This window comes from Schistocerca americana, chromosome 6 (assembly GCF_021461395.2).
Source record: "Schistocerca americana isolate TAMUIC-IGC-003095 chromosome 6, iqSchAmer2.1, whole genome shotgun sequence".
NCBI lineage: Eukaryota > Metazoa > Arthropoda > Insecta > Orthoptera > Acrididae > Schistocerca > Schistocerca americana.
The window spans coordinates 585,618,736-585,632,872 of NC_060124.1; the positions used below are offsets into that span (position 1 = coordinate 585,618,736).

At 39.5% G+C, this 14,137-nt stretch overlaps 1 protein-coding gene across 2 annotated transcripts in view; it reads right to left on the reverse strand.

The window, feature by feature from the left end:
- Positions 1 to 14,137, reverse strand: part of LOC124619911 (alpha,alpha-trehalose-phosphate synthase [UDP-forming]) — a 116,833-nt gene that overhangs the window by 16,244 nt on the left and 86,452 nt on the right. For both annotated transcript variants that reach the window (XM_047146548.1, XM_047146547.1), the window contains one exon: positions 5,522 to 5,815. In XM_047146548.1, coding sequence (XP_047002504.1) covers positions 5,522 to 5,815 — 294 coding nt within the window. The remainder of the gene's footprint in view (positions 1 to 5,521; positions 5,816 to 14,137) is intronic.

Here is a 14,137-nt window from a genome sequence, read left to right on the forward strand (position 1 = left end):
AACGTAAGGTGGACCACTTTTCCCTTGAGTTAGGTCCACTGATGGACTTGTTCACAGATAGCGAAGTGAAGTGAGGTACACTCCCATCAACTACCTCTTAACTGCAACTTCGGCTTCTTTTTCAGGATCTCAGCACGTGCTCCTTCCCTTTCCAGTGCCCACTTGCTTTGCCCTTCATGCTAACTGCCACCCGGCCTGCCCCCCAGACGCACTATTTGGCCTCCTCGCACTCCAGCCACTCCTGACTAATTTCTGTTAGACTCGCTGAATTAAAACTCGAATACCTCCCATATAGATACTGTGGTGTCACCGCCAGACACCACACTTGCTAGGTGGTAGTTTAAATCGGCCGCGGTCCATTTAGTACATGTCGGACCCGCGTGTCGCCACTGTGTGATCGCAGACCTAGCGCCACCACAAGGCAGGTCTCGTGATACGAACAAGCACTCGCCCCAGTTGTACGGACGACCTAGCTAGCGACTAGATGTACGAAGCCTTTCTCTCTCATTAGCCGAGAGACAGAATAGCCTTCAGCTAAGTTAATGGCTACGAACTAGCAAGGCACCATTAGCCTTACAGTGATTGTAATTAAAGTCTCCTGCGTATCGTCAAGAGCGATGTACCACAATGATTGATTAAAGATAAGTATTAATCCAGCTACGTACTTTTCTTCATAGCATTAATTACGTAGCCTGTTCCAGTACTTCACGCCCGTCTGCGTTAGTCTAGCGTGCATTTTCAGCCATCTCGAACTACAAGGTGTTGGCCCAGCTGCCGACACATCAGATACTCCCATCATTACGTGGTTTCCAGCGTTCTGAGTGTAATAAATAACTGTACCAACTAACAAGTTTCCAACTAATAACTTTTCTTAATTATTATGGTTAACTGTTTAATTTGCTGATTATCAACTTGAGTGTGACGCATGCGGTGTTATGACAGCACACTTCCACATCTCACCTTCCACTCACAGAAATTGATTGACACAGCCAACATACAGCCCATACAGGTTGGGGGCTAAATGCATCTGAAAACCACTGAGTGAATACAAATTATGGGCTGGAGTATTTGCTTTTGAGCATTGCTTTCTACTGTGTTCCTTGTGGCTCTAGGCACCTACAGTGGTATATGACGGTCCTAGTTTGCGTTCACAGCATAGGTATTTCAGATGTAAGTGCTCTCTGCATTAGCGTCAGCTCACCACTATTTCAGCAATATTGACAGGAAAAAAAAGAAGAAAGTATGTCTAAAATGTTGACATAAATGTGAATACATTCATTTATATCATCATCTACATCTAAATGTATACTCCACAGGCCACCAATACGGTGCATTGTGGAAGGTACTCTGTACAACTGTTAGTCATTCCTTTTCCTGTTCCACTCACAAATGGAGAAAGGGAAAAATGACTATTTATATGCTTTAGTATGAGCCCTCATTTCTCTATCTTATCTTCCATCCTTACACAAAACATATATCAGTACCTGTAGGATTGTTCTGCAGTCCATCACAAATGCTGAGTCTCTAAACTCTCACACTCACTTTCCCAGTGCAACAACATTAATAACCAAAATTGTTCGTTTTTAACAGCCTAACCCACAGAACTGACCTGGCACTTAATGTTAAGAGAAACAGAACTAATTTTACATCAGAATGGCTCAACGAGGATTTGATCTTACAAGGGGAAGGCCTCAGACACAGCCAACTGATTCGGCTCAAATTTGGCAGGTCGCTTGTGTACAACCTAAAACGAAGGACTCTAAGGTATTTTGGGTCAACACCTCTGTGTTTTTGAGAAAATCACCCCTAAAGGTTATGATGAGCAATCAACCCAAAATTGGAGGGATCGATAAATAATTGTAAATAGAGCATTTTTCATCATCGGGTATGGAGTCCGCAAACTTTTCCAGAAATCGAGGAAAGAAACTTTTACATCTGTCGCTTCTGAACTCACATGGTAAAAGCCTTTCGCCGACAGTGCCCATAGCGCAACAGCTAAGGTAACTGGCTGGGAATCGGAAAACCCGGGTCCGAATCTCGAAGAAACCTAGCGGATGTTCATATTTTCGTTTGTGTTTTTCCATATCTCAATTGATAGGGATAGGAGGGTTAATAAGATACGTAAATCAATAAGAAATGATAATAATAAGGTAGGCAAACTAATTTCCCAAACGCCGTGAGTTAGTAAAGTATTAAGCTTTTAAGCCTTGCCACATGAAAACAACTCAGAGTAAGAGTGCTGCGAATTCCTCACGAGTGATCACAGATAGCCAACTGTGCGACACTTGTTTACAGCAAGGCATGGGACAGAATTCACGTGGGGAGACTTATGTTGTCCCGGTTGCCTCTTCGTCATATCATAGTTGTGAACCTGGAAGAGCGAAGGTGTCCAGCATGAGCCTTATAGAAGTTAATCGGAAAGAGTTGTTTTCCATCATTAGGCTGCAGCGAACCTCACGGATACATGTAGTGATTTTTCCATCGTTAATGCGCCTTTTGAAATACGTTTTGCGAATGAATACAGTGTTCTTCCTTGAGTAACATACGATGATTACTGTATGTAGTTCGTGGTAATTAGATCGTTTGTTTATGCCGTTGTCACTAGTTATTGTTTGTTGTGTCATATCTTTCAGGTGCATAATCTGAATAATGGAGGATGTACACCCTTCGACTAGTGCTGTAACATGTAATTGGGAGCCTGTCACAGACGATGGCAAGCGGGAAGTTACCGATGCCATGTTTTGGTTTGTAAAAGTGTTGCAAGAGAGATGTATTATCAATGCACTACCGGAAGCAGGCAGTTCTGTTTCTCGGCGTTCCAGATTGTAGGAGCGGCTATCGTCGAGCGATTTTTGGAGCTGACGAATGAAATGACTTTTGTTGATACTGAAGTACTATACCATGAAGATTAAGCAGAAGGTGATTGAGTGGAAGATATCCCGACTAACGAATCGCAAAATGGTGATAACACTTTGGAAATCTCCACGTCACTGGGAATAAGTGCTTCATCTGTTCCCGATGAGTATTACGAACCGGTTACTAAACGACTGAACTACGGCGCTATACCCCTTGAAGTAAAAGTAAAGGCGGTAGTGCTAGCCAGGAATCTTCCAAATTGGAACTTACAAACACTGCAAAAGAAAGGAGCAACACCAGCCCTGAAAAGGAAGGAGGACTTGAAATTGTGGGAAAGTGATATCGTTAAAGGAGGGACAAGATATGACAAATACCAGGCAATAAATAAGTGGACATACGACCAATTTGTCGAATCTCGTTGTCGTATCGAGTATGTAAGAACGAGAATACTTCAGGAGTGGGCTGCAGGTGCAGCGCTTCAATATACGGCCAACAAGGATTTTACATTTGCTGCATCATTATCTTGGGCAAGAAATTTCAAATCAGAGTATAAGATTTGTCATCGGCATGTCACTAAATATGTCTCTCATAAGGAGGTACAAAATATAGCAGATTTTCAGCACGCAAATGGCGTCACTTATGACTGGTTTTAATCGTGATTATGTGATCAACAATGATGAAATAGGATGCGCGTATCGAGTGAACATTCGACGCACGTTGTCGCATAAGGGAGAAAAACGAACCCTTGTCACAGTTGGTAGTAAAAACAAACTAACACATTCGTACACGGCGAAATATGCCATCACAGCCTCTGGAAAAGTGTTGTCTAAGGTTTTCCTGTGTCTACAAGAAACGAATGTTACATTTGGCCCTCGGGTTATAGAAGAGGTCAATCGTTTATCCGACTCGTTGAAAAATGTTTACGTTACCTGCTGACGAAAGCGATTTACAGAAGATATTTTGAGAATGTTTTAAAACCATACGTTTCTGATAACAAGTTTTGTCTAATATTGGTTTCCTGGAGTGGACAAATTAATACTAAAATATATGAGAGAATGTTTATAGATGGCGAGGGTCAGCCGACGTGCACAGTACAAGTAATACCGCCAAACTGCACACCTGTGTGCCAGCCGTGTGATGTTTATTTCTATCGCCAGGTTAAAAACTTTATTTCCAGGCCTCAGAATTACAGTGTGCTTTTGGAAACCCAGCAGGAATTGCACAAATGCAATAACTATTCACAGTATAATTCATAACCAACTTTCAGCACAGATTTTTCAAGGTAATGATATCGTATGCGTGGTATGCATCAAAATTAATTCCCGAAAAAGACATATTTTTAAGTATAAACCAAGTTTGTTTTCTGCCGACTCTTCGGAAGGAACAGTGTAGCTGTTGAAAGATTGCATTCATTTGGATGTTCCTGGTGCCGTGAGTATATTTGTTTCAAATGTTTATATGACAAAAGTACCATCCATTTAGTTGTTCGAAGAAAAGTGAGGACACGTAACAGTGACTGGAAGATCCGTTGTAAAGTGACATGGAGTAACATTTTAGTTGTTGACTATCCCAAGAGGTTAGAGAAATTTATTTTCCTGCCTTATTATTATCATTATCATCATTCTTTATTGATTTACTTACCTTATTAACCCTCCTATTCCTATCAATTGAGATATGGAAAAATACAAATGAAAAGAAGAATATCCGCTAGGTTTCTTCAAGACTCGAACCTGGATTCTCCGATTCCCAGCCAGTTACTTTGGCCGTTGCGCTATCAGTGAAAAAGCTTTCACCATGTAGGTACAGAAGTGGCAGTAGTAAAAGTTTCTTACCTCGATTTCTGGGAAAGTATGCATTTTCGGACCCCTTACTTGATGATGAAAAATGCTCCATTTATAATTATCTATCGATACCGCGAATTTTGAGTCGATTGCTCGTCATAACCTTTAGGGGTAACTTCCTCAAAAACGCGGGAGTGTTGACGCAAACTATCTTACATTCCTTCATTTTAGGCTGTACACAAGCGACCTGCCAAATTTGAGCTGAATCGGTTGGCTGTGTCTGAGACCTTCCCCTTGTCAGTCCTACTGATGTGAGTCTAGTGTTCTAAGCAAGACCAAGCTGAAGAAGTGCAATTGTGGACCGACAAACAGAGAGCAAGATACTTTACATTGCTCCATGATTAGTTTTGAAGGGTAAACTCAAAGTGATTAAGAATATTAACAAATGAAGCTGGTCCTGGGATTTTTTCTGTCACTTATCACTTCTTCCATCTCTGGCTATAATTTCTACACAAGAAAAAGGCCAAATTGCACAATAATTTGGAGTGTACCTAAACTGTACATCCTCATACAAATTGCTTGGAAAGTCAAGTCAAAGACTACACCAAGGCGAGGGTGTTCCACCTGGAATTGTTCTGTGCCTAGCAGATACCAACCTTTGCAATAAGGGTAGTTATTTTTAATGGTTCTTAAAAATGAGAAATTATTTCTTCATGATGTGTGTACTTTGACCTGGCAAGTGTAGAATGCACAACTTGCTATACAACAACAACAGATTTTCGATATGATGAAGCATTTGTGCCATTCCACACAAAAATACTCACCCTTTAGCCCCTTCTCTTAATTTGAGAAAAATCAATTGGCTCTAAATGGTAGGCACATACCTCCATGGCATCTTCATCAGTAACGTCATCACCAGCGTAAATTATACGGATTCGTTCACTCCAGTCAACTCCAAAGGCAGTTCGCAGAATATAAAGAGATGCTCGTCCTTTGTTCCACTGTACCGGAGGCTTTGCTTCGATTGCGCAGTGGGCAGATCCAGCTTTGAATCCTGCCTGCTCAATCAGAGTCTGAGCTTGCGCAACCATTTCAGACCGCAAGTGCATAGGTGTCTCACGATAGTGGAATGTTAACAGAGCCCCTTTATTTTCCACCCATGCTCCTTCTCTGCACACCTGTGAAGTAAAAAGGCACATACTCATACAAACTTTTTACCAAAACAAATACTTCTGTTATAAAGTTACTCAAAATAAAACTGCAAGCTGTTCTAAATAATAAATGAACTTAATTTAATTAACTCAAGTAATGAATAATCAAAATGAGTTACTTGTTCTCTACAAGAAAAGATAGATGTGTAACAGGGAAACGCATTTTAAATGAAGGCACAAGATGGCTGTCAATTTATCTGACAATTTGTAAAAATGGAGTATGATGAAATAAAAGTATAATAATAAGTATAGCGATACAAGTGGGAAAAGGAAGGTATCCAGAGGCAAAAATGGATTTCCAAAAAGTGAGGTATACGTAACAGGAAGCACAATGATGTTGAGACACAACTGAACATGCAAAACACAAATCTTGTGTTTTATCACTGGAACATTCATTTTCTTCCTCGAGCTCAATGATATGAATTGTTAAGCAACTAGATGTAAAGACATGCCTACAGTTTATTGGCTGTAGTAAACAGAGTAGTTTTTAAAAGAAAGTAAAAAAAGTAAAAACAGAAAGTAAATTAGAAAAAAGTGAATAATATTTAATTATTAAAATATATTTATATTACAAGGTGTAAAACTTTGCTTCCGCCATTTGCCGATAGGTGGCGACAACGGTAAGTAGCAGTCGAAAGAAACAGATCGCAGACTTCAGACAGTTAGCTTCAACCTCGGTCAATGTAACCTCATTCAAACATTAGTCGATTGTGTCTGCATCATAAAGTTGTTCTTGATTGAAAAAGTCAGTACAAGCCTAATTCTCGTCATTTGCAGGAGGTGTTACTGTTTGTTTCAATATGAAGAAAACAGTGGCTGAATGTAATCGAGTGCTCTCAAGTACGTATGGTAAGGACACTATTAGTGAAAGAACGTGTTGTGAGTGGTTTCAACGCTTCAAGAATGGTGATTTTAATGTCATAGAACAGCACAGTGGTGGAAGAGAAAATGTTTTCAAAGATGCAGAATTGGAGACATTGCTGAGTGAAGACTCGCCTCAAACTCAAGAAGAATTGGCACGATTAGTGGGAGTGACACAGCAAGCCATTTCAAAATGTCTCAAGGTTATGGGCGTGATTCAGAAAGAAGGAACATGGGTCCCATGTGAACTGAAACCAAGAGATGTTAAATGGCATTTGTGTGTTTGTGAACAGTTGCTTCAGAGGTAAAAACAGAAGGGATTTCTGCATCGCATTGTGACTGGGGACGAAAAATGGGTTCATTATGATAACCCTAAATGCAAAAAATCATGGGGATGGGGATATCCTGGCCATGCTTCCACATCGATGGCCAAACCGAATATTCACGGCTCCAAGATCATGCTCTGCATTTTGTGGGACCAGTTTGGCATCGTGTAATATGAGGTGTTAAAAGCAAGTGAAACAATCACAGGTGCTCGTTATCAAACGCAATTAATGCATTTGAGCAGAGCATCAAAAGACAAACGGCAGCAATACAGCGAGAGGCACCATAAAGTGATTTTGCAGCACAACAGTGCTTGACCCCATGTTGCAAAAAGAGGTCAAAATGTACTTGGAAATGTTAAAATGGGAAGTCCTACCCCATCCGCTGTACTCTCCAGACATTGCTCCCTCTGACTATCACCTGTTTAGGTCAACGGCGCATGGCCTGGCTTACCAACAATTCCAATCTCATGAAGAAGTCACAAATTGGATCAATTCTTGGATCGCTTCAAAAGGTGAAAATTCGACGCAGGATTCGTACACTGCCTGAAAGATGGGAGAAAGTAGTGGCCAATGATAGAAAATACTTTGAATTATACTTGTGTTTCATTAAAGCCTCAAATGTTGGGGAAAAAAACAGCAGAAGCAAAGTTGTACACCTTGTATTAAAATTATTAAAATAATTCCTATATGTTTATCCTTACTTTTGTTGTACATTAATCCTTTATGTATTTAACATTAACTAACACTATCTGTACACGAGCTACTCATCCCAACAAGCCACCTTCCTAGATGTTGACCTCCACCTCAGAGATGGCTACATCAGTACCTCTGTCCATATCAAACCTACTAACCAGCAGCAATACCTCCACTTCAACAGCTACCACCCGTTTCATACCAAGAAGTCCCTTCCGTACAGCCTAGCTACCCGTGGTCATCGCATCTGCAGTGATGAACAGCCCCTCTCTAAATATACCGAGGGTCTCAGTGAAGCCTTCACTGACCGTAATTATCCTCCCATCCCTGTACAAAAACAGATCTCCCATGCCTTATCTTTCCAGTCTCCCACCACCTCCCAAAGTCCCACAGTCCGGCCACAGAGGAGCATTCCCCTCGTAACTCAGTACCATCCGGGACTGGAGCAACTGAATTACATTGTCTGCCAGGGTTTCGATTACCTCTCATCGTGCCCTGAAATGAGAAATGTCCTACCCACTATCTTTCCCACCCCTCCTACCGAGGTATTCCGCCATCCACAGAACCTGCACAATATACTCGTCCACCCTTATACAACCCCTGCTCCCAATCCCTTACCTCATGGCACATACCCCTGTAATAGACCTAGATGCAAGACCTGTCCCATACATTCTCCTACCACCACTTACTCCAGTACAGTCACTAACATCACCTGTCCCATCAAAGGCAGGGCTACCTGTGAAACCAGTCATCCGATTTACAAGCTAGGCTGCAACACTGTGCTGCATTCTATGTAGGTATGTACACCAACAAGCTGTCTGTCTGCATGAATGGCCACCAACAAACTGTGGCCAAAAAACAAGTGGACCACCCTGTTGCTGAACACGCTGCCAAACATAATACCCCTCATCTCAATGACTGCTGCACAGTCTGTGCCATATGGATCCTTCCCACCAACACCAGCTTTTCTGAATTCGCAGGTGGGAACTTTCCCTGCAATACATCCTACGTTCCCGTAACCCTCCAGGCCTCAACCTTCGTTAGTCACTGTCCTCACCAATCCAGCCCCCTCCCTGTTTCCATTCCAGCACTACACAGCCGTCATTTTGCCACCACACCCAGTCTTTTAATTTCTTTTATTTTTATTTCTCTCCTTTCCGCTACTTACTCCCTCCCCCCTTCGCACCTTCTCTGCCTATCGCGACTCAGCATCTCCACTATATGGTGAGTAGCAACTTCCCTTCTCTCATATTGTCACATTCCATCCTGGATTTTCCACTGTTTAATAGAAACTTTATGGGATACTTTTAAGGGTTATAGTGATGATGACGACAGAGTACAAAGGGTCATCAAGATTATTTGTGAAGAATTGCATTCCAACTAGGAACGTAGAACCAACCAACAGGCTTACAGTGAGATCAGTTACGGGAAAAGTAAACAGTGTGTAAATGAAGGACATGACATCAAGCAATCATCTGATGTAGCTCTAAGCAAAATTCAGACAAGTAAGAGAAATTGTGCAGAAAAAAAATGGTATAAACAACTTGGACTTTAGAGAGACTGAGGGTGATTTGCTGCATGAAGATGAGGAAAGCAGGAAGAAAAAAGTTTTAGGTTGCCAGTATATACGTATAAAAGTTGCAAATTATGAGGGAGTTTGCCTCTTAGATACAGGTAGTCCTGTCTGTGCCATTTCTGAAAAATTTAGAGACCAGATAAGACACAGTGCTAACTTTAAGAATATCCTGTTATTGGAATCAAAATTAAGGGAGGAACTGGCAGGCGCAGCAAAATTGTAAACAGGCAAGCCTTAATGTCTTTCACAATTAATGATGTACAGTATAACCAAGGATATTTTGTAGTACCTGACCTCAATGAAAATATTTTGTTCAGAATGAACTGGATACAAGGAATAAGTGTGGATTTTGACTGGAATAACAAAAAGTTAATGCTTACCATCCCAAAGACAGATGTAACACATGTGACTGAACTAATCATCCAAAATTGTGTAGAGAACAATTTTGCAAATTAGAAGAGTGGTTTGTGCAAATGAAAAGATTGATGTTAACGAGGAAGACAATGAAGAAGAATGCAGTGAAGACAAGTATGCTGAATTAGTGGCCACCAAACTAAAAGAAGCTGGAAGTCTAAATAACGAACAGACAGATCAATTAGGTAGTTTGCTGTGGGAATACAAAGATGTGTTTAGTGAGAAACCTGGGAAAGTGAAAAACAATGAATGTAGATTTAATCTAAAACCTCACAAACCAAATTTTGTCAAACTGTATGGAGTAAGTGTTAAACACCAAGAAAAAATGAGATGATGAAAATGCCCTCATGAGGACACACCTTTGTGTCAAGTGTGTGGCGAGCACTAGGTCTCCGAGCTATGTACCATTCTACTTTCTTCTTTTCGTTTTCGGATGCTACATCTTTTACTGATCTATAAACCTGTAGTTAAGTTATCTGTTACTGAAAATACTATCCATTCTCTGTAGTATAAGTTTTCTGTATATAATATGACTATTGAGTGACATTATTTGAGGATTAATTTGAAAATGTAAACTGTGTACTAAATTTGACTTTCCTATAATAGTGATTGACCAATTATTGTAGTTATACCCTGCAGAGCATGTATTTGATTTGTGGGTGGTTCTTTGAGAATTACAGGCATGGTAATTATTTTATGAATTTGCTAATGAGATGAACAAATGGACAACCGTAAATGTACATGTGTTACTAAATGGACAAATTGCACTGTGACAAAAGACATTTTGTAAAAAGTTTGTTATTACAAGATGGTGTGACAATCAACAGTCTGTGAATTTGTTTGATAGGATAAAGAGTTAAATGAGATCTGGTGAGTTCAAATATACTGAAATATTAATCAAAATGAATGGATACATATATAATTTAGTTTTGTTCTTTGACTTTAATCTGTACATAGCTAAATCTTTACACTTTAGAGATGCTTAATTTTGTTTGTAAATATGCTAATAGTATAGTGTAATATATGTGAATGCTTTTGATATATTCATACCTGATGTGACCTTAATTGTAACCTACACGAGTACCTTGAGTAATGAGTCCATCCCTGCTCCTACCTAGAGAACTGACATGGAAGTGAAAATTAAAAAACTGTGAAACTAATAGTGGACTGTGCTACTGCAGCATAGAGACTGCCAGAAAAAGAGGGGTTGCAGACAAACGATGGACAGTGCAAAAGAGCTGATGATTGTGAGCTGAAAGTTCCTTAAGATGTGCAATGTGAACCAGTGACTGGACTGACAGCTAAGAAAAGAAAACTTTATTGATTTTTTTCAAAGTCGTTTTTATGTATTTAGCAACCATTCATGCAAGTAATCCTTGTAAGAGTGGCTGAGGGCGAGGGGGGGGAGGGAGGGTGTATAACGATACAGCGTTCCCCAAAATTCTACTACATTTTCTCCAGATATGAAGATTTGTCACAATGGGAAATAGCGCACTCTATTGGTTTGTTTCTCATATTCACCACCAAACAGGAAATTTACTGAAGAGTTAGTAAAACAATCATCAAACTTCCCAGCATTTAGTCCTGGGGATTGCACAAGTTACACATCTGTAAAAATAAAGGCTATATTTAAACTTTCCTTAACAACTGAATGACAGAACTGCAACTGACTGAAAGGGTAGAAAAATTCAGTGGAACTATGAGGATCTATCTACCACTTGTCTAATTGATTGCGAGTGATGGGTCAGTGGTAGATTTGGGAGTCCCTATGGAGGGAAACAGGAACCAGGGAATAGTCTGGGTGTTACAGATATCCCCTAACCAAGAAGTTCAATGTGCTGAAACTGAGAAGTTGAGAGGGAGGCAACTACCAGAGACTTCAAAATTTTGTGTCACAAGCTAGTCTGTCACCTCCCAGAATAATGCAACAAGGTTAAGAACTGAAGGGCCCACAAATAGGTGTACACTACTCATTAGAGGCTGCTACCAGCATAGCTGACTCTATGGGATGCACACTAGGGTTTTCTTAGACTAGACTACTCTCCACCCAGATCAGATAATGGCAGCTGTATGATCTCCCTAATTATTTGTGCAAGATACATCAAATACACCTAAGCATACACTGAAATCACAGGCTTATGGGATATTGAGGTGGTATATTTGTCACTGTTGACAAGAAACTCAAAATTCAGTGAGATAGAAATTGAAGCTGCATGTGAGATGCTTTGTGCAAGACTTGGTATCAATGGTGGACATAAACTTGTAGTTAGATGTTTTTATCATCCTACAGACACACACCTCGATGCAGCAGAAAATTTAGAGATAACCTTAGTTCACTAGTAGGTATGTTCTCAAACATATCATCATCATTAGAGGAGATTTTAATCATCCAACAGTCAACTGAAATAACTAAAGTTTGTAAATGAGGGCATGGCAAGACAGTCTGTGAAACATTGTGTTATTTTAAAACTACCTATAAATGGTAGTTTTGGTAGAACTATAGTGGATCTAATGGCATTAAACAGACCTGTGAGGATGCATACATTGAAATTGGTACCAATGACCATGTGCAACAATAGTTATCAAAATACTTAAAAAAATAAAACAAGTAGAAACAAAATATGGAAAATCCAGGATGGAACATACCAACATAATGAAAAGAGTAGTTGCTACTAACCGTATAACGGAGAAGCTGAGTTGCAGATAGACACGACAAAAAGACTGCCACAAAATAAGGCATTTGCAGAAAAAAAAAAAAAAAAAAAAAAAAAAAAAAAAAAAAAAAAAAAAAAAAAAACCACACACACAGACAGACACTCTTCATCACTACCTTGGAGATGCTGCGCCCCATCGCTCATGTTTGTTGTCTTATGTAGGCATTGCCGACCACAGGGCCGTATTCTAGCTGTTTATATATCTCTGTCTTTGAATATGCATGCCTATGCCAGTTTCTTTGGTGCTTCAGTGCATTTTACAATTGTCTTGTGATTTTTCTGCATGGATTGTATTGTGTTGGAGCAGGTCAGAGTATTATAAATGTAAGTAAGAGTTCACATAGGCACACTAGAACTGAATGATAACTTTATAAATCAACTACAAGTCATTAAGTGCTGGAGCTATTCTTACTCAAAATGTCAGTAAATATTTGATTTACTGTGGTATCAGTTGAATAAACTGAAACAAGTTTCCACAACACTTTACCTTTGATTTCCTTGCACAAATTAATTTTCATGAATATGAATTGCAGAGGCATCCTGTAAGTGCTCATTTAGTGGGGAGAAAAATTGTACTGAAGAACAGTGCAATTACTTCAACTTCTTCTGTAACTTCCATCAAAACAGTTCTCATTTTTCCATACAAATACAAGTGCAATAATAGCAGACATACACTGAAATCAACTGACACAGAATGTCGACATAAAAAAAACTGAAAAGCAGTTGTCAAATGTACTGATAAGTTTTTTATGACTTTTTTTCCAAAACCAAGTGATTTTTTTTCTCTACTGAATAATTAAAATACTAGAATTTGATAAATACTACTATGTTGAAACAGCAAGGTGCAATACCTGCTTGCTATAATCCTACTACTATATCAAATACTACTTATCCCCCCTTTTCTGCTCTTTTTTTACATACAAAATACATATACTATGCAACCATGCATATGATATCTGAATGATGTAGTATTCCGTGATGGCGGTCCTACACGTGTCTTAATATAGGTGATGTGCACAGAGCCATAGTCACTCTGCACCCAGCAGTAATCATCGTGCAGAGTTCAGTGTTAGTCAGCATTATATCAAGCGGGACTATGGTAAGTGACCATAGAGTAATGTTCAGGCAGGCAGTTTGTGTTTAGCATTTTGTCATGTATATTTCTATGTCAGCAGTCTGAACACAGATAGGATTGAATTATGTATACACAATCACTTATGTGGAATAGTTATTGTGTGCATATAAAGTACTATTGCCACTTGTTAAATGTCACTAGACTTCTCAAAGTCCTTGAGTATATGAATTTTTCCATACAACTGATCATCATCATGACAGACAATGATAATAAATATACACTAACTTCAAAAACTTTCTTCGGTGATGATGTGTAAAATTATTTAAAAATCACTTACAGCTCCTTGCAGTCAACAAATGGACTTTGAAAATTAGAACACTACCGAGGAACACAAATGACAGGTCAGACAACTTACAATGTGAATCACCAGCAGATGTGTCAGAATTTAGTATATCACACTCATGAGTGCACTAGTTCATATGAACTACTCCGAGAAATGAGCTGTTCACAGTGGTCTTTCTTTCATTGAACTGTAGTTCTTTTACCCATCAGTTCCAGTATCTATTGGGAGTTGGAATGCATATGAACAAATTTCCACTCCTTTTTTACGCAGTACGCTCCAATCCCGGG